Below are 26,267 nucleotides of genomic sequence, written 5' to 3' on the forward strand. Positions count from 1 at the left end.
ATGTGTGGCTTTGGGGCAAAGGCCTGTGGGGCTCTGAGGCATCTTCAGGACAAGATGATTCTGCCCTATCAACCCAGTGTGTGCTGTGGCCTAGCCAGGGGCCTAGAGCCACTGCCTAAGGCTGGGACCCTGAGCTCAAACCACAAGGACCTCTCTGTGCAGGTATCTCAGAGACCTTCCTCACTGAAGTGCTGGGGGTGTAGATCGTTAGAGGGGAAGGTGGCTGCACTGCATTGGGCTGAGAGGGGAAAAGGAAACCAGTTCATACCCTGCCTGCCCTCCACGGTACCATGAACAGTGAACAGCTGAAGGGGACTTGATCTGAATGGTCTATGCATCTGGGAGACTTTCCTGGGAAGAAGCGGGAAGGATAACCATGTGCTTGGCCAGAGAGCAGAGTCCACAAATAGACTTGGTTCAAAACAATCACTTAGGTCATGGCTAATTAAGTGAGATGGGATTAAGTCATAGGCAGGCAAAATATGGTCTGCCAAGTGATTCCACCCAGCCCCGGCAGGACCCTCAGCCCTGACCAGCCCAGGTGCAGGGACAGCCCAGGCCGTGGTTTGTGTGGCCAGTTCTGCCACCCCAGATGCAAAGGTACCACCTGGCGCAGCCCACCCTATCCCCACACATGGCTCTCAGGCACTGTACTCTGTAAGGCTGGGCAGGAGCTGGTGGTAGTGCAGTGGCTAGATTTGGCTTCCTGGCAGCCCCCACTGCTGCTGCCAGGGAGCAGGTGCATGCCCTGCTGCCACTACCAGACCTTGGCTCTGCTGCCAAGGTGGAGGACCCTATAGCGCTGCTGGCCAGGGCTCAGTTATGAGTAGGATTGGCAGGATTTGATTTTTATCAAAATATCATTCTTGGCAGTATTATGCAGTACGTGAGTTTAACAGTTTGCTCGTGGCAAGTTAGTTGTAATGCCTAACACAGAATGAGTCTTCCCATAATGAACTGAAGCATTACCGGATACAAAAAGCCAAGTTTTCCATCTTTATGTCTCTCAGGAGGGTCCCTGGTTACAGATATTATTATTTCCCTTTGCCCTCAGATGTATATCCAGGTGTTTTCTCTTCACACATGACCAACAGCCTGGAAAGCAGTAGAGGGATGTGCATCCTGGTGCCAGGCAAGAATACTGAGGCCAGGAAGGAACAGTGCTAGGGGGCAGGGGAAGCCCTTGGAAATTAGGCTGAGAAGCAGCAGCATACTGTGGCTGAATACGAGCCAGGGAGCCTGGCTGAAGGTCAGAGGCCCTCCTGAGGTATACCAGTTTCTCTAGCCAAGAAAGAAGCAAGGTGGCAAGCATCACATCCATCCATCCGTGGTACTGTTGCAGAAATGGCTGCGGTTCGTTTCTCGGGAGGCGAAGAACTCTCAGACACACGCTATTAGCAATACAAAAGGTATATTTGCAAATAGGGTCAGAGCGAAGACAAAAGACCACACTCTGCCCGTGGGGACAACTTCTCAGCAGGCTTTATCCCCTCTCTCCTGAGCACGTGTGCAGAAGCAGGAACTCTTACAACTCTTTTCTGGTTCATACAAACATATATGAAATGACGTCACGTCATCCGTCGCATGTGCATTATAATTAACTACTTAAGTATGCGGGGCGGATAGGCTTATATGCATTAGCTAATTACGCCTGCTCAGAAGTTCAAACCTTCCCTGTCTTCAAGGACAGGATCATTAAAAATTGCAATTACTCTTATCTACCCAAGAAAATGAAGAAAGCATGAAAGGGGGGGTGATTTAGTGTAACAAAGAGATAGTAAATTTGCAAAACAAAGAGAGTGATACCTTAATACAAAGAGCCCTTAGTAGCTTCTCCTCCACCTCCCCCTCCCACCAGGGAGAGCTGGCTGCTGTGCTGTTCTAACAACACTATTCATAATGCATTTTTAATAATATTTCTAACAGTACTCTGGCCCAAGTGACCAGGGACCCATATAGAGCTGGGGGGCCTATGGTACAAGTAAGGCCTGAATTTGCATTGCTAGAGTCATAGTGCAACACCTTGATTACTCTGTTATTACACTACTACTTGTTGGCTTGTGTTGAAGCAATTAAAACCAAGAATAAGAAAAAATGTGCGTCCCTGTGAGAATCAGGATACAAGACTCAAGGGGCGCATCTACAAGTGTGAATGCTGTGGGGTAAACCCACCCTGGGCAGGTGTCTATATGTGCAGGCATCTGGGAGCAGATTTGCTGCTCATGGGAGCAGTCTGCTCCCGCCCCTGCCAGCAGCCAAGGGGAGATGGAAGCTCCAGCCACACCTGCCTGTGGCCAGCAGCCATCTTTAAAAGTCAGCTCTGTTCCCCTGCTCCCTGGCCACCTGCTTTCATGGCCCAAAGTAGTGTGCAAAATGTTGTGCAAGCATGCTGCAGCTCTGTCATTGGAGCCTGGGCCCAGGCAGGGGGGATGCCTGTTGGGGGACGTGGGGCACGGGCACCTGGCTGGTGGAGGTGCTGCTGCGCCTCAGCCCAGGCCCACAGCAGGGCTTGTGGCTGAGAGGTGGGTGGCTTCCAGGGGCAAGTCAGGTGGGTCGGGGTGCAGTCAGTGGCTGGGCAGGAGGCAGCAGGAAGGTGACTGCCAGGACCAAGACAGTGTCCAGCACCCTGTTGTCCTCCTCTGTGACCTCCATTGCCCTGGTGCTCTTGGGGCTTCAGGTGCCTCTCTTCCAGGGCCAGCTGCCTGTCCTGGAACTCCTGGTCCTCTTGGTCCCTTTGCTGGGCCCTCTCTTCCTGGTGTGCATCCCACTCCCACTGCAGGCTATGTCGTTTGCCTGCCAGGCCCATGAGTCTGCCAGGGTTTCCTCAGCCACCGTGATAAGCTAGTTCAGGAACAAGGTCCGGTCCTGGGTCCTGAGCTACTGGAGCCAGTGAATTACACAGGGCCATGGCTGAGACTAGCGGTGACCCTGAAGGCAACCTGACTGCCAACTGGTGCCTCTCCCCTGCATGCAGCTAGAGGACCTGCAGACCCAGGAGAAAGAAGCTTTTTGTGAGAATTTGCAACATTCCTGAGATAAGATGCTCCATACCAAGGGGCTGTGAACTGCCCAGCCTCAAATTGGGGTGTCATGCATGTACAACCTGGACTGCCATGGACCATGGTAAGTTGGCCTGGCAGACCTTGGCACATGCAGCCACTGGCTGAGCCCCCTGCCCCTTCTCCCCTCCCTCCCCCGACTTCTCCATTCCTGCTTACTCCACAGGGGCAGGTGGCTGCAGGCCCAAGGTCCCAGGGAGCGAGGATTTTCCCAGGGTGGGACAGACCTGGCTCCTGGCAGCACCTGCTGCTGTAGCTCCAGACCTACTCCCCCCACTTCTCTTCCTCTGGCAAGCCTATCTCTTGTGCTGCTGCCAAGTCAATGGTGCCCAGGCTCAGGGAGTAAGGGGCTCCTAGCTGACTGGGATGCAAAGCTTCTGGTGCCCCTGCCTTCCCCCCAGGGGGCCTCTCTGGGGAGGAGGCCTAGGGTCAGCCCTCCCCCCCCACACTGGCTCTATGCCCTGAGCATGCCCCTGCTGAGAGCGTCCTGGGTGCACCATGAGGACTGAGGGGTGCCCAACCCACTATACCTTGCTGCTGCTGATTGCCATGGTGCCCCATGTGTACCTGCATACTTGACATGGGACCCTGAGCTTCAACGACACAGAGAGCAAGCCTGCCATGCAACCTCTGCCATAACCTAGAGGGCTCCCTGTGGCTGCGCTGCATGTCTCTATCCCCTACAGCCAAGGATGACATTGCTGCCAACATCAACATTATCCTCTGTGGGTGAGAGGCCCATGTCCATCTAGTAGCAGGGCACAGGCTGTTCAATAAAGTTTGCATTGTCTCCCACCTCCTTGCATGCTGTGGTGGGGTGAACCCAGGGGCAGGGAAGCATAGCTGGGCCAGGTGAGGAGTGGGGGCAGGGCCAGAGGCTGGGATAGGGGCCAGGGCAGGGCGGGCCCTCACCCCAGTGCAGGGCTTACCAGGTGAGTGTGGCAGGCATGCCCAGCAGCTGAAGCTGGTCCCTGCTGGCAGCAAGGACATGTGGCTCCTGGGGCACAGGGGCACAGTGTCCAGCTGTGTGGGCAGAGGCCCCTTCTGGGGAGGAGTTGGAGCTGCTAAGGGCTGGTGGTGCCATGGCGCCTGACCTCTTGGGCGAGGCTGTGCCCCCAGAGCTGGTGAGGCAGGCTCTGGCCCAAGCTCCTGGAGCTGCTTGACGAGACTGGAGCGAGGAGCATAGAAAGACAGCTTCCTGGCAGCCCAAGGGGCCCGGTGATGCATTGCTGTGGGTTCCAGGCCACAGAGGAGGCTCAGGCAAGCTGTCTATGCTTGAGTACACTGCATGGTTCTGGCCAGGGTTCTGGGGCATGAGGATGTCATCCAGCTGCCACACAAAGGGCATGGACTTGCAAGCAGTCCCCGACCACCGGTTCTGGTTGGTGACAGTGGCTCACTATGTCTGCAAGGCTTTGACCTTTATGCAGTACTGGTGTGCTGATCAGAAGTGCCCACATGCCTGTATGTGGCCTGACAGGCCCTAGTATAGACATGTGTCTTGGAGCACCCACTCTGCACAAACTGGCTGAGGACCTTGGGCTCACCTCACAGCGCCATGAAGACATTGCTTGGGGTGGAGGAGAGAGATTACACCCAAGCGGTGTTGGAGCCCGCAGAGTTGATCCTGCCTGGGGTGAGGCAGGTAAAGCAGTGGCTGTGGGGCCTGCCCTGCCTGGCCACAGCCCTATTCCTGGAGAGCAGGGAAGAAAGAGCAAAGCCCACTTGGCCATAGCAATTTCCCTTTGCAGCTGGAGAGGGGGGCTGATCTTTGCCTGCATGGTGTGTGGCTGGGCCAAGCCACTGAGGGCTTACAGCTGGTTTCCACACCAAGCTCTGTATCAGCTTAAATGCCCCTATAAAGACTTTACGAGTTTGATACGTTAATTTCTGACTTGTCACAGAGCACAGAAAGGGAGTAATTAATGTATTAAAGGCTTTATTAAAGTTTTTTGGGGCGGGGGGCGGGGCAGGGGTTGGTTTTGCCCCAGGTGCCAAACTTCTTTGCTACAGCACTGCCAAGCTGGAGGTTTTTAAAGGTCAGGGGATGGGGCAGGCAAAGAGCTACCTCAGCCCTGGTGCTGAAGAAGCTCTCGGTCCAGGGGCCAGAGAAGCTCCCAATCCAGGGGCCCTGGAGCTAAACTGTAGGTAGCCCTCTGGTGGTGGGGCTGACTGGAAGCAAATTTGCTCCTGGTCAGCGTTTACATGTGTGTTACTCTGCAGTAACAAATTGGGAGTTAATTTGCTACTTGTATTTACAGGTAGCAAATTAACTTGTGATTAAAGCAAAGTACTGTGCAGTGACCATCTGCACATACAGACAGTGAGTTACCATGCTCTGTTGAGCAGTAAAGCATCCTGTGTAGACACGCCCAAGGCTAACAACTGAGACTGTCAGAATGAAATAGGGAAAGGTGAAAAGACCCAGTATCTCTACTGGGGAATAAAGCTGGTCCTGCTGAGGCTGGGCTGGTGCATTTGGATTACTGCCAAATGACAGCACACACCTTATAAAGGGCTGATTCTGCAGAATTGGGATGAGGCAGCTCAGAGGATTGTTCTTGACAGTAGCCCTTCCTCCCCTGAAAGGCAGCAGGTCATCAGCTTGCATGCAAGAAGCAGGAGAGTCCCAATCAAGTGCTAATTGGTCTTTTGCTGAGCAGCAGACTAAGGAGGATTGGGCAATGGAGGAGGTGAACCCCTCAACCAACACCTCATAATTACTAGTGCAGGGGTTGGAATGTCCTCAAGGATGGCCCAGGATGCCCTGGCAGGGTCATGGGCTGGGGCCATTCCCAGGGTGCTCCTAGGCTCCAGGATAACTTTTGGTGAAAGGATGAAAGTGAGATGCCAAACTTAGCTTTCCATGTCCCAGGAGAGTTGCTCTTGGTTCAGGTTCATCTGGCTATAGAATTAGAACCAACAGGAGATGAGCTTAGTTCTTTGATGGAAAAGGTGTAGGTGCTGACCTTCAGGAGGTTTTAGGACTATACACCCTAGTGGATGAAGACATTGTGCCATGACACCTCCCTTCACTGTTTTTGTACTCTTCCATCGGTAGCTGTGACAGGCCGAGCAGCCCGTGAGGCAGCAGGGGGATGCTGGTTTCTCTCCAGCTTTAATTTGAACGTGTAGCGAGAAATGTTGGGTGAGAGCTACACACCCTCAGCTGGGGTTTCCACAGCTCCTGCAGGGGGCTCCCGCCATGGGGGTGCATCACACGCTGCTATGGCTGGTGGTCATGATGGCATAGGTGACTGTTGCATGGGGGGCACCAGTGGGGCACAACTGGGACCAGCTGTGCCCCACTGGTCAGCTGTCAGTTGTATCCCACCGGCCAGGGGCCAACCAGAGGTGTGGGGGTCCCCCAGGCGAAGCAAGATTCAGGGGGGGCTGAATTCCCTCCTCCCTACCAACCAGAGCACTCAGTCGGGTGGGGCCCTGTGCCCTCCCTACATGTCGCCTATGCATGGTGGTGTTGAAGAAAAAAATTGTGGTTCGTTTCTCGGGAGGTGGAAAAAAAACTTTCAGCTTCAGACACACTTTATTAGTAATACAAAAGGTATATATTTGCAAATAGGGTCAGAGGGAGAAGACAAAAGATCAAGTCCCTCTGCCCCCGAGCATAATCATTAGCAGGCTTTTATCCCCTCTCTCCTGACCACGTGTGCAGAAGAAGGAATTTTTACAACTCATTTCCGGTTCATACAAACATATATGTAAACATGTCGCTTCATACGTCCCATGTGCATTATAATTAACTACTTAAGTATGCGGGGCGGGTAGGCTTAATATGCATTAGTCTATCACGCGTGCGTGGATGGGATTCAGGATTACTCAAGGTTCATCCTAAAGGCAAAAAATGGCATTTGCTCTTATCTTAGCCTTAGGAATTTGGGGTCATAAAAGAAAGTGTGATTTAGTGTGACAAAGAGATAGTAAATTTGCAGGACAGAAAGGGAGTGATGGCTTAGTACAAAGGGCCTTTTGGTGACTTTTCCCTTCAATTTCCACCCCCCCTTTCCCTCTCCCATTAAGGAGACAAGGATGGGTAGCAGCTGTGTTTTTTTGTTTTTTTTTTCTAAATCTGCTATTGATAATGCATTTTTAATAATATTTCTAACAGTGGTGTCCCACGTGCTGCCACAGCTGTGAGCCCTGTCAGCCACAGGCCTCGCAGCAGCATATGGGAGATTGCCACAGCTGTGGGACCTGCAGCTGCTGGAGCTTCCGACTTTGTGGTGCAAGCAGGCCTAACTGGCAGTGAGGCGTGATTGGATGGGGCGCTGGATCCCACAATCACACCTCCTGCCTTGCAGGGGGATCCCGCCAGTCTCCTATTAGGTCTCTCCCTGCCTTTCTAGAGAGGCTCAAACACAGACATTGGGCACCAATGCAGCTAAGGCTGCTGGCAGAAGCTCCCCCTAGACCCTACAACAGGGTGCCCAGAGGTCACCCCGCCACAGGGGGCTATGCCAGAGGGGGCGGCCCCGGCCCCTGGAGCTGCTCCGCACGCGGCATGTGGCGTCAGCACCAGCATGTGGTAGGCGGGAAAGCCCAACCCCACCCTCAGCACAGGGCCGACCCTCCCAGAAGAGAGACATAGAGCGCATGCGTAAAGCCACCCCTGAGCTCTCTCTATTTTCGAGGCATAGGCTTGTTTCAGCGCATGCGTGTTCAAATCTTGTCCTCCCACTGGCACAGCTTGGCGTCAGCTCCGTTCCCATAGTTTCACGCTCCGAACGGCGCATGCGTCCTGACAAGGTCCCCCTCCTTCCCGCCCCCACGGCGCCTGCGTAGTAAGCCGGGCTTCTTTCCTTCACCGGAAGTGCAGCGCTGCGGGCTGCTCGCGGGAGCCGGTTGCTGGTGCCGGTGCGGAGCGCGCCGCTATGACCCCGCCTGGGGATGCTGTGTCAGCCGTATCCTTTCGTCGCTGGGGACCAGGGGGTGGGGTGTGCCAGGCGCCCGGGCCCTAAGGCTTGCGGACGTGGTGAAGGACGCAGCCCCCCTTACGCCCCGCCGTGCCCAGCCTCCGCTCCATGTACCCGCTTCAAAACAAAGGTCCCAGCCAAGGCCGGTGGGTCCCGGGCCGGACCACTGCTTGGAAATAGCAGCCCTTGGTCCTAGACAGTTGCAGGCAGTTACTGCCCAGACGCGAGTGAGGCAGGGAAGTTGGGAAGGGGCATCATGGATTTATAAAGGATCGAGGCAAGAGGCTGGGGGCGAATGGGCTTACTGCAGTGTGTGATCACCTTCTCCACTAGTTATCAGCCCCCAGCCCCTCGGATCCTTTATAAATTCATGCTGCCCCTTGGAATCGTGGCAAGTTTTTGCTGGGATCGTCCCTTGTGTCTGAGCCGTGAGTGAGCAATTCCTGTGTCACGTGTCTGCCCCATGTTTTGGCACTCCGAATTCTAGCAGCTTAAGTAGCTTAAGTATTACCATCTCGATCCAGACCTGGTGCTTGCTACAAGAGGGAGAGGCTCTCTTCTCTTCCTCTGTGACCTTGTTGTGGGCTTCAGAGGCGAACCCTTAAATGCCAAGTGCTTTGGGCACTTTTCAGTTCCCCAACTGTGGCTGTGGCTCTTGAAGCTGTGTCTGTGCTGCCATTCATCTCCCACTGCCAATTTCTGGACACATGGAGAGCCCTGTGGGCTGGATTTGGCTTGAAGGCCAGAAGTTGAGTGCTACCATCCTAGAGGCAGAGAGCATGCACTTGAAGCATGGGTTATGTCCACACTGGATTTACCCTTAAACAGAAGAGCTAAACCAAGATTTAGATTTTTTTTAAATAAAAAGAAGGGTGCTGATGAAATGTTTTGATGACACAAACTTGGGAAACATCACCAGCACAGAGCAGAATAAGGTTATCCTGTAACCCCTTGCATGCCCCCCTGGAATACTTTGAGGGCTGAAGTAGCAGCAATGGGATGAAATTCAACCAATACAAGATAGAAGTCATGCATGGGAGACTGATCCAAAAGGGGGTTTTTTTGTTCTAAGTTGGAAACAAATCAGTTGGAAACAGCTGAGAAGGACCTCCTAGGTAAAGTTTTTTACTACAGAAAGATTATGAGCTGTTGGTGCTCCCAAGATTGATCCCCAAGGAATTCCACTAGTGATCACATTCTAGCTCAATACTTCCCCTTGTAGTGCTGCTTGTTGCCAACTCATGAACCAGCTCCTCCTCCACCTTACAATTCCTTTACTCTAATACCTATCTTCTCCAGGTTGATTTTTACACTTTTGGCCCATCATCTGTGTATGTGAACTTATAACAATGTTATCAGCTCTCCCAAATTTACTGAAAAAGATGACATTGTTCATCACTGTTGGAGTCCTTGGACAGCGGTTACTGTGGATGTTGCCACCGCCACATGAGTGAGGAACCCACTGAGCCTGTGTGTCCCTGCCCCACCTCCAGCCTGCGGGTCCAGCTGTATCCTGTCCTGCTGTGATTGCCCCAGGCTCTGCCCCACCCCAGCTACAGTGGAACTTCCCCTCCCCCTTGTGGGCTTGACTGTGCCTGGACAACTAGGATTGGTACCCACCATGTGCATGTAGCAGCCCTGGTGTCCCTGCGTATCCTGATTGTGGCCCCAGGAGGATGAAGAAGATCTTTGGTTTTGGCAAGAAGAAGAAGGGGCTGCCGTCGCCTTCCAAGAGCGCTTCCCTGCCCGTGGGCTCTGGCGGCTATGGGCTCCGCGAGCGGGACCTGGGGAAGCTACACCGTGCAGCTGCCACTGGGGACCTGGGCAAGCTCCAACAGCTGCTGCGGAAGCAGGACTCCAACCAGCTGGACAAGGAGAACCGGTACCGCAGGGGATGGGGGGACTGCGCTCTGAGGGCTGTCAGGCCACCATCTGTGACCACCCTTCTTCCCCTCCCTCCTGAAAAATAGGCAAGCAGGCAGACAGACATCCTCCGCCTGGCAGTAGGCATCCCTGGAGGTTATCTGCTGCTTCAGAGTGTGCTCCCTGGGTGGAGTTCATTGCTCCTGGTCTCCCTTGAGCCTTCCCAGGCTTTTCTGGGTCCCTCCTCCTCTGACCCCACAGGTTGTGTTTGTTTCTCTTTCCAGCCTGGCGGGGGTGGGTGGGAATAAAGACCAGAATGGCAGACAGAGTTACAGACCACTTGTGGCGTACGCTGCTGCCTTCAAAGCATTGCTGCCTTAAAGCAGCTGATCTCAAAATGGAATGGGGTAACAGCTGGTCTTGGGCAGATGTTCATTTTCTCCAGGGAGAGTCCTTGCTCCCTCAGGAGAAACTGCTTGTGCACACCTTTGTCACTTTCTCCCAGTATAGAAGTGGAGAAAAATAACGCAGGAACAGCCCAAGTGAATTGGTTCCCTGGGGGAATGTCTCTCAGGAGACTGAATGTTGGTACAGACAGTCAGTGTGCTTGGTTGCTTTTCTTTCCCCTTCCCCCACAAGGAGGGGAGAACATGTGTGTGGCCCAACCAAGCAGGGAGCAGAACATGGCCCCTGAATGCTTCAGGTTGGAAGAGTCCAGCGTTGAAGCACTTTGTGGGCATGTTTTGGTTCTGTTCCTGCCTGTGGAAGCAGAAGGGAGAAGCAGCAAAGTGCAGTGGGTGCTTCTACAGAAATTCTGTCTCCTGGGAGAGAGTCTCCAGAGAGCCACTTCGCTCAGATTGTTCTCAAGTTATTTTTCTCCCCAAGCACCTGCTCTTACTCTGGGAAAAATGATGAGCACATGTACATTCATGGTTTCTCTTGAGAGAGCAGGGATTCTCCCTGGAGAAGCTGAACATCTGTCCAAGCTCACAATCACGCTGCAGTGTTTGGTTGCTGAGAAGTATACAAGCAATACTCTCTGCCCTGCTGCAGCTGCTGAAACAGCATAGGTGAGGGAAAGTCTGGAGGATCCTATGTATAGCACAGAGACGCTGCTTCCACTTTCCATTACCCTGATGACCCCTGCCTACATTCACTTAAAAAAAAAAAAAAAAGCTTGCAATGCTCTCTGGGCTGCATGCTCTAGGGCCAGTATCCACATTTCAGGCTCTTCGCTTCTTTGTTTGAACTTCTGTACAGGTCAGTTTTTGTCTTAGGAAAACAAACCTGAGAGAGTTGTCCTGGATGTGTGCATGTAGACAGTTTCTGTGGGGGCTTATGCCACATCTGTTATGTACATCAAATAGGCCTTACATCAGCCTGCCAACAATGAAACTTGGGTTCACCAAAGCTCTTTATCTAATCTTAAGTTAGTCTGTAAAAGTGCATATCTACCTTGTCTTCTACTTGACTTCAGACTAACATAGCTAACTACCTCTCCCAACCATTGAGAGGAGCCACAGGCTTCCCCCCCACCCCACATCTCCTAAAGTGGAAGGATTGTGGCAGGATTTGTTTCACTGTTAACATTAACACTAAAGAGATACCAAAAGTTGAAAGGATTGGCTACCGGCCACCCCTGCCATAGTTCAAATGCAGAAGATATACAGAACACATGAGCAGTGCTGTCAGAAAAGAACTGTGTTCAAAATTAAGTTAATTATATTTTGGTGTATTAGCACTTGTTGCAAAGCTACTTAGATTTTTATTCAAGGAAATCTGTTGGAAGGAAAGTCCAAAGTGGTTATTAGTTTCAGGTCATGTTTTGGCATAGGGGCTCAAATGATTGTACAGCAGCTCCAGAGAGCCTGATATTTCTGAAAGGTGTTTCTTTCAGTCAGTTACACAAGAGGAGCATAAATTATATAGTAATGATCCTTCGAGCAGGCAGCACAAGTTGTGAGATTTGATTCTACTGACCCATCGTTACCCTTATTGTAACAAAAACTTCACTCAAATTTTCAAGCGCTGCATGTGGGTTTCACCTATAAAGTTATGATTAAAATTAATGAGAAGTTGAATGGATAAAATGTTGCATGGTATTCTGCAAATACAGTGGAATTATATATTTCAGTCCCAAAGAGTTTTATTTTGGGTCTTGTAACTTTCAGAGCAGGGTTTGTTTGTACCACCCCATCCCATTCTATGAAATTGTTCTCCACGCTGTTTTCTACTCTCTACTGAACTGGTTACTCAGTATACCGTGTGGTCTCTATTGCTCCATGCTCACGGAGAGCAGATGTCACCTCTACATTTAAATACTGGTGCATGGCCAGATTCCTTCTTTCTGTACCCAGACATTTCAGAGATCAGCACCTTGGAAGTTCAGCTGTACTTCCTGTTCGTGAGCACTCTCAGCCCACTAGAAGAGTGCTTTTTCATTGCACCTGCTGTTGGAGCAAGTGCTGAGATCCTTTGCCTTCTAGAACTGTGAGGTGAAACTAAGGTATAGAAAGGTCTCACTCAAAACAGCCTCAACCAGGAAGCGTATGAAGATTAGCCAAGGAATTGGCAGTTCAGGGACATCAACATTGTTCCATGCATTTTACGGCTTCAGTCAGGCCTAAGACAATTGTTAGTTTTGCGCTAGGTGAGCCACTCTCCCATATTGTGTCACTCTGAACAAGTCTTCACAGGCGACACTTGCATTAAGCCACATTTCATGGATAATACAGACATCCCCAGGAAGCCTTTGAGGTTGGAAAAGTCTTTACACAAGGATGTTGCTGACAGTTGTGACACAGGAGTTCAGACCACCCACTAGTTTGTCTCAAAGTCCCTTTCTTCTAAACCCTTTGTTAGACACCACCAGCAGGCTACCAGTAGAAACCTGGAGGAGAACGCTAATTATTGCTGCACACACAATTTTCCCAGTTCAGATGATGTGGGAGAATTCTCTCAGGTAGAAAAACTTACCGAGGGACATCTGAACAGGTATTTGAATGCTGAACCCCAGGAAAGCAGGGAGTTCGCAGGGCTGATTCATAGGTGCTAGGGTCGGAATGGACCTCAATGGATCATCAAGTCTGACCCCCTGCCCGTGGCAGGAAGAAGTGCTGGGGTCATGTGACCCCAGCCAGGTGCTTGTCCAGTCTCTTCTTGAAGACCCCCAAGGTAGGGGAGAGCACCACCTCCCTTGGAAGCCCATTCCTGATTCTGGCAACTCTTAACTATGAAGAAGCTCTTTCTGATGTCCAGCCTAAATCTACTCTCGATCAGCTTGTGGCCGTTGTTCCTGGTTATTCCAAGGGGTGCCCTGGTAAACAGGACAGCCCTTGGTAAATATATAGCAACCAGTTAAAATCCAAAGCAGGAAACTGCTTGGGTACCTTATGTCATAAACCAGACCCCCACCATCTAGGCTTTAATTTCCAAAGGTACCCTCTGCTGTCACCTTCCAGCTGTTTTGGGCAATAGTTAATATACTGCTCAACCAGAGTGCTTTTGCTCTGTTAGGTGTACAAAAATAATTCAGAAGATAAACCCAAAGACTTGAAATAGCATCACAACCATTCTGACCTGTTGTGAGTTTGTGAGTTCTTTGCAACTGAAAAATTGCTCTATTATTTTTCTGTAGTCAAAAAATAAAAACAAAAATCTGGTATTTTCCAAGGGATGCCTCAAGTCTAACAAGGGGTGCCTTGAGCATACAAGTTTCACTAGCCTGGGCAGCAGTTGATAGGCGTGGATTCCAACAACTGTCTAGGGCAACTGGGGAAGCTCATGTCTGTAAAGCCTTCCAGAACCTGAAGAACTGCAAGTTTTATTACATGTTGCAGCAGTATGTGGATAATGGCAGCACATGTTTTTGTTGCTATAGCCCTAATGGTTAATTTGCATATACCAAAATAGTTTGCAACAGATCTGTACAAGTGAACATAGTAAGCTTTGAGATACAGATAGTCATGTTCTGCTTTGCAGCTAAGGAGAAGTTTTCTATCAGTGTGCTGCCTCTGCAGATCTGGGGTAAGCTGAATGGAGGTTTCCTCAAAAGTGGCCCTCATCATCTTAAAGTTCTGCTGCTTCTGTTTATCCTAGGTCTGCAGAATAATCCTCTCTCACAAGTCCATGCTTGTTTTTGAGCCAGCAGTCCACAATGTAGTGGATGCAACATCAGGATCATGTCATTTTCTTTACCCTTATCACCTGGGATCGTGTCATGGGTGACTTCAATTACCCGGACATCTCGTGGGAAGATCACTCAGCAAAATCCGAGCGGTCGCAAAGCTTTCTCTCGTGCGTGGATGACCTCTACCTGACTCAAGGAGTCTATGGGCCAATGAGAGGCAAAGTGCTGCTCGACCTGGTACTGGCTACGGGGGACGACCTAATCGGCGACCTAGTGATCGACGGGAAGCTGGGTGACAGCGACCATGAGCTGATCACCTTCACCATCCGCCATAAAGCTGGCAAGTCAGTCAGGAACACAGAAGTCCTTGACTTCAGAAAAGCCGACTTTGACAAGCTCAAGAGGCTTGTCGGTCAGGCCCTTAGGGACCATGACCCCAGGGAGATGGGAGTTCAAGAAGAGTGGTTGCTCCTCAAGGAAGCGATCCTCAATGCACAAGCTAAATCTATTCCAACACGGAGGAAAGGCAGCAAGAAGGCACAGCAGCCCTCCTGGCTCTCCAGGGACCTAGCGGACCTCCTGCGGCTAAAAAGGAAAGCCTACAAAGGATGGAGGACGAGATTCACCTCCAAGGAGGATTATTCTGCGCTGGTCCGGTCCTGCAGGGAGCAAACCAGGAAAGCCAAGGCTGCAACTGAACTCCAACTAGGTTCAAGCATCAAGGACAACAAAAAGTCCTTTTTCAGATATGTGGGGAGCCGGAGGAAAAGCAAGGGCAATGTTGGACCCCTGCTAAACCAGATGGGGCAACTGACAACTGATGCCCAGGAAAAAGCCAACCTATTAAATAGGTACTTTGCGTCAGTCTTTCATCAGTCACACGGGATGCCCATGCCTGCTATGGGACAGGGAGATCCCGGTGATGGGGTTCCCCTACCCTCCATAAATGCTGACATCGTGAAGGAACATCTTGAGAAGCTGGATACCTTCAAGTCAGCCGGCCCTGACAATCTGCACCCCAGGGTACTCAAGGAGCTGGCGAGCGTCATAGCCCAGCCCCTGGCACGGATCTTTGAAAACTCCTGGCGCTCTGGTGTAGTGCCCGAAGACTGGAAGAAGGCCAATGTGGTGCCGATCTTCAAGAAAGGGAGGAGAATGGATCTGGCTAACTACAGGCCCGTTAGTCTGACTTCTATCCTGGGGATGATCAGAAAAGTTTATTAAGGAGGCCATCCTTGATGGACTGGCCCAGGCTAACCTTCTAAGGGATAGCCAGCACGGGTTTGTAGCGGGTAGGTCTTGTTTGACCAATCTCATTTCCTTCTATGACCAGGTGACCTATCACCTGGATGAGGGAGAAGAGATTGATGTCATATATCTTGACTTCAAAAAAGCTTTTGATCTGGTATCCCATGATCACCTCTTGGCCAAACTGCCCAGTTGTGGCCTTGGCTCCACCACGATCCGCTGGCTGGGAAATTGGCTCCGTGGTCGGACCCAGAGGGTTGTAATTGATGGCAGTCACTCATCGTGGTGCCCTGTGACTAGTGGGGTCCCTCAAGGCTCTGTCCTTGGACCCATACTGTTCAACATCTTCATTAATGATGTGGACATTGGAGTCAGGAGTGGACTGGCCAAGTTCGCCGATGACACCAAACTTTGGGGCAAAGCATCCATGCCAGAAGATAGGCGGGTGATCCAGGCTGACCTGGACAAGCTCAGCAAATGGGCAGATGAGAACCTCATGGTGTTTAACACCAAAAAATGGTAGGTTCTCCACCTTGGGAGGAAAAACCTGCAGCATCCTTATAGGCTCGGCAGTGCTACGTTGGATAGCACTACAGAAGAAAGAGACTTGGGGGTCATCATTGACCACAAGATGAACATGAGCCTCCAATGCGATGCTGCGGCTAATAAAGCGACCAAAACGCTGGCTTGCATCCATAGATGCTTCTCAAGCAAATCCTGGGATGTCATTCTCCCCTTGTACTTGGCCTTGGTGAGGACGCAGCTGGAGTACTGCATCCAGTTTTGGGTTCCACAATTCAAAAAGGATGTGGAGAAGCTTGAGAGAGTCCAGAGGAGAGCCACGCGCATGATCAGAGGTCAGGAAAACAGATCTTATGATGGTAGGCTGAGAGACATGAGACTCTTTAGCCTGGAAAAGCGTAGGCTCAGGGGTGATCTGATGGCCACCTATAAGTTTATCAAGGGTGACCACCAGGATCTGGGGGAATGTTTGTTCACCAGAGCGCCCCAAGGGATGCCTAGGTCGAACGGTCACAAACTCCTGCAAGACCGTTTCAGGCTGGACATAAGGAAGAATTTCTTTACTGTCCGAGCCCCCAAGGTCTGGAACAGTCTGCCATCGGAGGTGGTTCAAACACCTACACTGAACACCTGAAGAGTATTCCTGACCAGCAGTGTAGTAGGGTAGAGATATTGCTCTTCCATGCAGACCTTGTTGAAGTTTGAGAATGGCACTGTCTAGCTCCAAGAAAAGTATGATTTTTAGTTTTTAATCCTCTGATGTGGAATTATAGGGATTTCTTGCTACCTTCGGGGATGTAGACCACATCCACACGAGCATGGATGTTTTTTTCCCTGGGAACAAGAAGCAGTGGCACACCTTGTGCTGCTGCTACTTGTCCCTGGGGAACGCCCGTGCCATGTGCCCTCTGGCAGGTGGCAGGTTACCTTGGGTGTGGTTGGGGAAGCTGGGGCCACCAGTTGTGCTGTCCTGAGCAGCCTTATCTGGAGTCCTGGGGGCATTGGGGAGCTGCAAGCATGGCGCTCCTGCAGCTGGGAGCCTGGCTAGAAGCTGGAGTGTGGTTCTGGCCGGCCAGGATCTGGTTTTGGGTGGTGTGCACTATTGCCATGTGTGCTGCCCACTTTTTTAAGGCGCAAGATTTTTTTGACCTCAGGATCTCCATGGGTCAAACCTCCCACCTCTGCTACAAGGGAGCAGCACAGGCAATACCTGAATGTGTGGTGTGTGGCGCTACAGATGAGTCTGCGGTGCCACATGCCGCATATCCATGCTCATCTGGATGAGAGCATATGATGTGACAGCTGTTCCATTAGACATACAATGAGGCAGCCATACAAAGGACTGTGCTGGGTAATTTAGGAGAGCTGCCTCGATCTATGACTGAGTACATATGTTCAGATAATCTGATTCTTCCAGGTTGGTTCTCCTGATAGAAGAAACTTGCCCAAAGATGCCTGAACAGATGTGATATTGAGCCCTTGAAGAGCAGAGAGCTTGCAGTGCTAACACTGCACAGCCAAGGGGCATTGTGCACACATCTTGGCAGGCTCTGAAGACTCCCAAGTCTGCTCCCAAGAGGTAGCTGCAGTGCACAGGGAGCCCTTATTGGCTGACCCAAACTATCTTTTGGGCTGTGCTTCCTTGCAGCACAGTGTGGGGATTGTGAAGGGGGTGTGTTCTGCACTGGAGCAGCCAAGATGCACTGTCTTCCTGGGGGGAGGTGGGAGAGGCCAGAGCCCCCTGGGATGCTGAAGGACTGTGCTGTGATTTCTCAGAAGAGAATGTGTACAGCTTGCTGTCCCAGGATAAACTGTCTTGGGAGCAATTTAATCCTGGCTGTTGCCAAATTATTTTTCTCCTGGAGTCGCCATTTCTACCCTAGGACAAAAATCCTGAACATCAGCACACTGTCTCAGAAGAAATTGGATATCTGTACATGGCTGCTATATAAAAGCAATGATTCATGGTAGAGGTACAGGGGGATGTTTATTTAGTCACATTTATATCAAAACTGTTACTTCAAAATTCTTATTTTGATGTTTTGTGCTTCAAGGGAACACAAGTAAACAAGCTCTTAGTTATGTCCTACTTATGAAGAGAATTGTTTTTGTTACGTCAGTCAGTGTGTTGCCACTTGGGCATAGCACTTGCAATCTGTTTTGTCTCAAAGAGGTATGTTTGCCACAAACATTGCATTACTTCTTGTTTTTTTGTTTGTTTTACCCAATAAAATATTAAAGTTGGTAGTTTCTTTTTGTTAGTCTAAGAAACATTGTAAATTCTTTCCACTCAGTATGATCTTACACCTCCTGAAGTAGTTAGCTTGGATAGGGAGGGTAGAATGTGCATGTGCACTTGTGTCATATATATACTCATATGCATATATGTGTATATCTATATATCTGTATATGTGTAGGTGTACACACCTATAAATACATAACATAGTTCTAAAACTCTTTTTCAGCTTTGGCATTTGAATGACAGGGAAAATACACAATCTGTTCTTTATAGACTTAAGATCCCAACGTTACAACCGTACAACTGCTAATCATTTGCACGATTAGTATATAAATATATTTGTTCAGGGATATTGCGGGGGTTACTTTGTGTGTGTTTTATTGCCTCTCTCAGTTTCATATATTTAGCTTGTAATGCTTTGAAGTATGGAAGTATTTCCATAGGTCATAACCTTTTTTCTTTAAGGTTGATGTACAAAAATCTATAATTTGAGCCAAATCTTAAATTTACTGTAGTCATATAAACACTATGCTTTCTTTTCTGTTTAATTTGATGCATTAATATTTTATTTTGTAGGACTCCTTTGCATTTGGCATGTGCAAATGGACATCTAGATATTGTTTCCTATTTAATTGAGAACAAGTGCAAGCTAAATCTCTGTGACAACGATAGCAGGTCACCATTAATGAAGGTATGTAGAATACTTGTTATGATTGTGCCAGATGTATCAGTATTAATTTCTAGTTAGTTACAAGTTATATATTATTTAATATAGGAACATAAGTTGGTGTTAGCATTTGTGTAAAATATGATACTTAATATGTTTAAAATCATCTTCCTTATTTTCAAATTTTATGTTACTTGTAGTAATTCTATTTAAGGTAAAATTTAACTTCTAGAATTTATTCCCTCTTTTTGTGTTATACTTCCAGGCAGTACAATGCCAACAAGAAAAATGTGCAACTCTGCTGCTAGAACATGGCGCAGACCCTAATGTCGTTGATGTTAACTGCAACACGGCCCTTCACTTTGCTGCCTGTATTCCTAATATATCTCTAGCAATAGAGTTACTTGAGCATGATGCTGATATTGATGCACAAAATAAGGTAACTTTACTTTCAGAAAAACAGAATTTCAAACATTATATATTTTATGTTCAGTTTTGGAAGGGGTGCATCCTCATACAAAACCATTGTTCTCATTTTTGGGTTTTTTAGATTTTCAAAGGAGATTCTCTTTTAAAAATCCTGAAGCTAAGAAACTTGGTGCTTGCATTATTACAGCTATAAGTTTACTTTTAAAAAAAGATTATATTAGTGAAGCAGCACCTGTGACAAGGGGGTATGGTCCAACTGAGAGACCCTCTAGTTTTATCATGAAACCTGCATAGCATTTAACAAGTAAGCGTGTTGGCCTTTAAGACGTTGCCAGCATGTTTTTTAAGGGTGACACCTGGCAGCAGTACTGTTGCCAGCAATACCAAGAAGCAGGAAAAACAACTGAGGCCAGATTTACATGCAGAAAGGTTTTCCTAGTACAGGTATACTGGGGTAACATAACAGTTCCATGAGGAATTTGTAGTGTTGCCCTGGCCTAATAACTGAACCCTCTGCAGTTTTTTTCATAGAGCTGTATCTGTGCATAGCCCCAGAAATTTTCTTGCCATGCTTTTCCAGCATTCAGATGCTTAAAGCTTCAGGATCCTGGATGATATCAGCAGTTCCAGACATTGTAAACAGGGGTATGAAATTAGGAGTTGAATCGATTAAAAGAAATGATAAACCAGGGGTCGGCAACATTTTTGGGAAGAGTGCCAAAAGACCCCACAACTTCAATTTGTAAGAAGTTGGTGTTTCAGGGGTGTATGACAGGGAAGCCACAAGTTGGCCAATCCTTGTCTCAGTACATCTTTGGCTCCTAACCTACCGTCTGCCCCAAGGCACACATGCCAAGCAGAATGCCTTCACGTGCCATGCTCTGGCACCTGTTCCAGGGGTTGCCTGCCTCTGTGATGGACTGTTATCAGCAGCCATTTGGCAATTCTGATTGGCAAAGAAATCAGAGTAAATGATACAAAATTAATAAATGAACTCCCCCCCCCCACTCCTCCCTAGTCTCTAGCTTTGCATTGTAGTCAAAAGTCTTTGGAGAACTTTTCAAGAACCCTAGTAACTTCCCAGCCACTGTGGGGCAGACATCCTAGTAAAACCAAAGCTTATGGCTATGGAGGGGAAGCCTCTTATCTACAGGAATGGGGACAATGGGGGGAATTAAGTGAGTGTAACCTCCTTTTTGAGAAAGCTGTAATTGTATTTGGTAGAGAGGCCATGACCTGTGAACTGAATTTGAGAATAAAAAATGAAGTAAACTGTGTGAGCATGAGTAATTTGCAACCTAGTAATATTGTGTAGATGTTGATCAAAGTTAATGCTGGGTGATTGGAGCAGGTGAAGGGATATGGATGTGTAGAGAAGCAAAATATATGAGAGCTGAGTCTTGCTGGTTTCTGATCTCCACCTAACCTAGTGTAGCATGGAATTGAGGTTTTGAAGCTTGTGTGTTGTAGGAGAATTCTGAGAATCCAGAGATGTAAAAAATGATGTATTCCTTCTCTTTTCACTTTAATTTGAATAAGAGTTTAGTAATGGACTCTCATGTTACAACTGTGTATTGACAGCTGTATGGTTGGTTGTAGCCATGTTGGTCTAAGGACATAGGCAGGAAAGGTTCTTTGGGTAAATGTGATATTTTTTATTAGATCAACTAAGTAGTTTTAAAAATTGTTCTTTGCAAGCTTTTGGCCATAAACACCCTTCTTCAGGCATCGGGAAAGTCTGCTGGTGAAGACATAACACTAGCAGACTTTTCCCTATGCCTGAAGAAGAGTATTTGTGTTCCAAAGCTCACAAAGAGCAATTTTTCCAACTGTTTGGTCTGTCTAATAAAAGATATCACATTTACCCAGAGAACCTTGTCTGACATTGACAGCTGTCTTAATTTAAGTGAAAAATAGTACTACCTACCACCTTTGTTTTGTTGTCAGTCTCACCATAAATGACATAGATTAAGATGGTTTTAGAAGCAGATCCCATTTATCACTTTTTACCCTATAGATAGTTTCTCTGGGTCAAAATAAAACATTTTACATCAGTATGGGGAAGTTTGCGCTACTGTGGCCTGTGCTATGTCTGTTACAGTTTAAGTTGCATATAGTTGGTTCATGGGACAATTTGAAAATTGCCTGACATATAAGGGGGACTGTAGTGGTTTTGGGTTTAACAAATTCAGTCAGTCCTTTGCAGGCTCACAGCCTCTGTTTATTGTCTGTAGTCACCCGGAGCAAGCTCCCCCCTGACAGGAGTCAGTCAATATAAATATTGGTCACCATGCAAACAAACAACATGTGGTCTCTTTCCATATTACTGGGAGTGCCTGGTATGGGCCATTTCATTCAGCGTTCCCTTTTAAAAAATCAACCTCTTCAAATATATATATTAAGCAATATTTTAAAATAGGTGAGTGTGTATATGTGTGTTATATATCAATCTATCAAAACTCATTGGTTTTTTGTCATAGGATGGGCACACACCTCTTACCCTGGCTATAACTGAAAATCATCAAGGGATGGTAGAGTTTCTTCTTCAAAAAGGAGCAGATGTACATGCTGTAGATAAGTCTAAGAGGTAAAGTATATTGCACTCTTACCCAGAAGTATGGCTGCTACTTAAATATAAATAATACAACTCCAGATCCTTTCCTGCAGCTCATCTTCCTAAAGTACAGCTCTGAAAAGGTGGCTTAAAACTTCCAATCCCCACCAAGAATCATTGTAGTGTAGGAATGACATGTTCCCACATGGTTTCATTTTATTCTGGCCACTTTTATCATTCCAGAAGAGATGTTATCATGTAAGAGACCCTGTAGTATGAGAGGAATTGCCTCTGAGCTATTCTGACTTAGCTGTATTAAGGACAAGATTTCATTGCCAGCATGGCCCAAAGTGAGGAATGAGTCCCTAATTGTTTTGTTAGAATCTGAATTTGAGTCTAATCACTACAAATGCATTTCTAAAAAGTTCAGTTTTCCCTTTCCTAACCCAGGCTTGTTATAATGAGAGAGTGTTCATCTGAATAGTAAGTTCAGATTATAGTACATTCCACTTTATAGTATTAAGTGACACCCTTAGACATTTTCCTGGTCTCCAGCAAGTAGAAGCCCGTCTCAGTTATGATGGTTTGAATATATTTTACTACACAGTGGGTGCCTGTACATGAGTGGGGAGACTACTCCCCCATCCTTGGATCATGTGTAAAAGTGCCTAGTGGGTGCATCCACATGTGCATTAATGCACTTTACTTAATGCACATTATATTTAGTACTTCTGGGCACTTCTAAATCTGCTCCAAGGGTGGGGGAGGCGGTGCTTTAATTAGAGAGGCTCCAAGACCCACTCCAATCAAACAGTCTGTGATTTGAACTAATGCTCGTTTGACAAGTTTTAGTTTAAGCACCCCCATTGCCATTTTGAAGCACAGGGACACTGATACATGAACCATTAGAGGTTGCTGGCGTGTGGTAATTACCACACTCCAGCAGACTTGATTCATCGAGTCTGCTTTTACACATTAATTACAGCACATCGGAGCAGCCTCTGCGCTTGCGTACAGGCACCTTCCACTATGAGGTACAAAGTAAATGTGCATTAGCCTGGCTTAATGCACTAATGCTGCATTAGTCATGCTGTAGTTGGCTGTCCCGACTAAGGCAAACTCTTTTTAAGTGACACTTAATGCACATTAGCTTATTTTAATGCATGGTAAGTAAAAAGCACTTTTTTACATGACATTTTAATGCTCATTAAAAAGGCTAATGCTCATTAAAGAACACGTGTAGATGCACCCTATAATGTATAGGAAAGCAGGACTTTATTCTTGCAGCAACATCTGTATCTTAAAGTTTGCTATGCTTTTCTTTAATAGGCATGTTTCAGTTCCCTAATGAAATTTTATTTTCACAAGCTCACTAGTGATCATCTGCCTAAAAAAGATTTAGTTTGTACAGTGTAAGACCAGATACATTTGGCTGCTGGAGGGTTTCCTTGACATCAGGTCTATGGCTAACAGTCTCTCACTTCAAGTACTAGTTACAATCAATCTTCTCTGAAAAATTACATTTCTCTTGAATGGCTATGATCTTATTTGTACATGGGTATAGAAACAGTCTGTGATTTGCTGTGCATGTCCTTCTCAGTAGTGCAGCTTTTGTGATTAAGAAAGAGCTTCCTGATTCCTCTGTAGAAAGTAGTTTGCTTAAAGCCATGTTCAGCTTGAGTGAAAAAATATTTTTTTTCCCTCTTAGATTAAATTGTGGTGAAATTTCACTTGTTAGTTCTGTTTAATTGCATAATTGAAAATGAATAAAGCCAATTCCCTTAGTATTCTGGTACTCTAATTAGGGGAATGAGGTGAAACAGTTCAAGGTAATAATTAATTAGTCAAATAAATGTACTCACTTCACACTGACTTCTAGAAGTTAAGCTATTCTCTGTACATTTGGTGCCTTCATCTTTCTGCCGTAGTTCTGTTTCCTGCATAAGGAATTTTAGGAAAGAATTCCCACTCATAATATCACAGTGGTAGGGGCCCTACTATTGACAACAGTAATTCATGTGCATTACAGTAAGGTAAAATTCCATTGGTTAGTCATACCTTATATATATTAGTATTGGCATTACCCAAAACTTTGCTCTGAAGACTGAATACATTCATTGACTTTTTCTGTTCTCTTTTCTCTTATAATGAGAATATTTTGAATGTTTTACTTTCTGTGTTCCGCTTGCATTAGGGGGAAAGATTGGAGGACAAGTAGGAATTAAAGCAATGAAGGTGAAAGATTTTTACTAAATGAATGTATTAAATACAATCCTTTGGTTGTTTTAGGACACCTCTCATGGTTGCTGCTTCTGGTGGAGAGCTTAGTTTAATAAAAATTCTGCTTGAGCATGGTGCAGATCTTTCCCATAAAGATGTAAGTGGATGTACAGCTGAGGATTATGCTCATCTTGGTGGATATTCTGGGTAAGGTTTTACATCTTTTTTAAAAAGGGAAATTTGTCATTGTCAGAACTTCAAGTTTGATTTTTTATAGCAACTTCACAGTTAAGGATCTATTGAGATTTTTATTTAAAGCTGACTGAAATCTCTGTTTCCCTCATTTTTTAATTTAGTGTTCAAATTTAGTGTGCTAACTTATTAAAAAGAGAATTGAAAGTTCCATTGTGGTAATGTGTGCCATAGATATGTATTTATTTAAAGAAACACCTGGGAAATTCCTGTACACAAAAGTCTTAGGAGGTTTGCTAAAATGTGTATGATACCAGTATGCACCACAAAAAGCAAAGAAATAAGCAGTAAAATAATTCATTTTAACATATGAACCTCATTTTTATTTTTCTATAACTATAGAACCTGTGAAACTTATTGCCTCAATAGATCACTGAGACCAAGAGTTAAGTAAGATTAAAAAAGCTGGGCCAGGTCATGAGGAGGCAGGTGGTGAGGGAGGTGGGGGGCAGGCAGTGAGGGGGAATCAGTCACACTGCTGCCCCAGGTGGGCCCCAGGACCCCAGGTAACTGCTGGGGTCAGCATGGGTGCTGGCCTCAGCCTCCCTTACCCCACCCAGGACAGGCTGGTGTGTGCTGGAGCTCATGTGCAGGAGCATGCCCTGGCGCACACAGCAGCAGCACAAATGCGTGCCACTGCTTTTTGTGCCCCTGGAAATCCATGCCTCTGCACATGGGAACACCCCCACCAAGTTTTCTACTGCTACTAGCAAGAATTGTAGTCTGTCTGAAGCAGTTAAAGTTATTAGTGCTTACGCTTCCCTGTTAGTGTTTCAAAACTTCAAGCACACATGATTAGAAATGCTGAATTGGCCCGTCTGGAATCCAGTTCACTTGTAGAAGCAGGGAAAAAAAAGTTCTTGCTTGTTCTGCTGTTAAATATAGGCATGCTAGATGAGAAAGTGGAGTGTCAAGATTTCTTCAAGGGTGATGTTCCATTCTTAATACCTCAGGAACCCAACACTGTAGAAAGCTTTATGCTAATGTTTCATTTTACACTCCACCCTGATTTTTAACTTCATGTTGGTAGAGGCTTCCTACTTAAGAAAATGCCATCTTTGTTAAAAGATAACTTAGTTAAATGTGCATGACCACTCTCTGTGGTATATGTAATCTCCTGATTACACACTGTTTTTTAGTAAATCTGTAATATTAAATGTTAGAAGGCCTAGGTCCTTTAAATATGAAAGTCCCTCTGTATTCTGTTTTACCTGTTATCTTACATATCAACAAAACAGTATCACACTAAGGTCAAGATCCCACCATTTGATCTACATATATGTGAAATTCCATTGATTTATTAGGGTGTGTCTGCAGACCAGATTGCAGGTATATATGTAAATTATTAAAGTATATATATTGAAAAATAACAGCTGTTGACATTTAGAATTCCAACTGTAGTCTCTAATAAAATATTATACTTTTTTCTTTTATAATAATTAATTAATATTATTGTCACAATAAAAGTATAAATTGAAATGCCATTATTCTTACCTAATGCATTTTCTTTCCTTCTTCATGTAGTCTTGGTAAGCAACTTTCTGAATATGCCAGATGGAAAACTGTGGAAAAGCCTTCTCCAGGCAATAAAAAAGGCATGTCAGTGTTTAGCAGTCCAGACAGGTTTGGAGATCTTGGTTATGCTCTGGGTGCACCTGCCACAGATAAAGAAGGTAGGATTGGTTGAGTGGATGAGAAAAATGGCTGCTATCTCTTCTCTTGTTTGGAATGTATTATTAAAGCATGTCCTATTTATAAAACTATAACAACTGGAACCACCTGCAGAATGAACAAATTTGGTAACTTGGAAGATTTGTGTCTCTCGCCTATCCCTAGCTGATAGTTGACTGTATCAGGCTCTTGAGTTCGTTTTGTTTTTCTCATTTTCTTGCTCGATGTGATATGCATGCCCTGTCAAAGAAGTTCAGCCTTTCACTGTTTAGATTTACTTAGAATATTTACAAAACAATCCAATTATTTATATGTGGGGCCTGAAATTTCTGGGGGGGTTTTTCAGGTAAATAATTTTTCTTGCTATCTGCCCCCTTCTGATGTGTTGGCTTAGTTTACCAAGGACTACAGGTTGATCTGTGCATTAAGTTGGAGATTTTTTTCTTTCTGTAGTAAAGGGAGGAGTGAGAAGTTCAATTGAAG

General features: G+C 46.8%; 1 protein-coding gene across 11 annotated transcripts in view; it reads left to right on the forward strand.

Moving 5' to 3' along the window:
- The first annotated feature begins 7,868 nt into the window (after positions 1–7,868).
- The window catches only part of ANKRD26 (ankyrin repeat domain 26), a 126,200-nt gene continuing 107,801 nt past the window's right edge, over positions 7,869–26,267 (forward strand). For all 11 annotated transcript variants that reach the window (XM_090049086.1, XM_090049093.1, XM_090049088.1 and 8 more), the window contains exons 1-7: positions 7,869–7,978; positions 9,290–9,872; positions 18,568–18,682; positions 18,924–19,097; positions 21,568–21,674; positions 23,931–24,068; positions 25,638–25,786. In XM_090049086.1, the coding sequence (XP_089905212.1) occupies positions 9,667–9,872; positions 18,568–18,682; positions 18,924–19,097; positions 21,568–21,674; positions 23,931–24,068; positions 25,638–25,786 (889 nt within the window). In that variant the 5' untranslated portion in view covers positions 7,869–7,978; positions 9,290–9,666. The remainder of the gene's footprint in view (positions 7,979–9,289; positions 9,873–18,567; positions 18,683–18,923; positions 19,098–21,567; positions 21,675–23,930; positions 24,069–25,637; positions 25,787–26,267) is intronic.

The sequence above is a fragment of the Crocodylus siamensis genome, chromosome 5 (assembly GCF_052110815.1).
Source record: "Crocodylus siamensis isolate JL-2025a chromosome 5, ASM5211081v1, whole genome shotgun sequence".
Lineage (NCBI taxonomy): Eukaryota > Metazoa > Chordata > Crocodylia > Crocodylidae > Crocodylus > Crocodylus siamensis.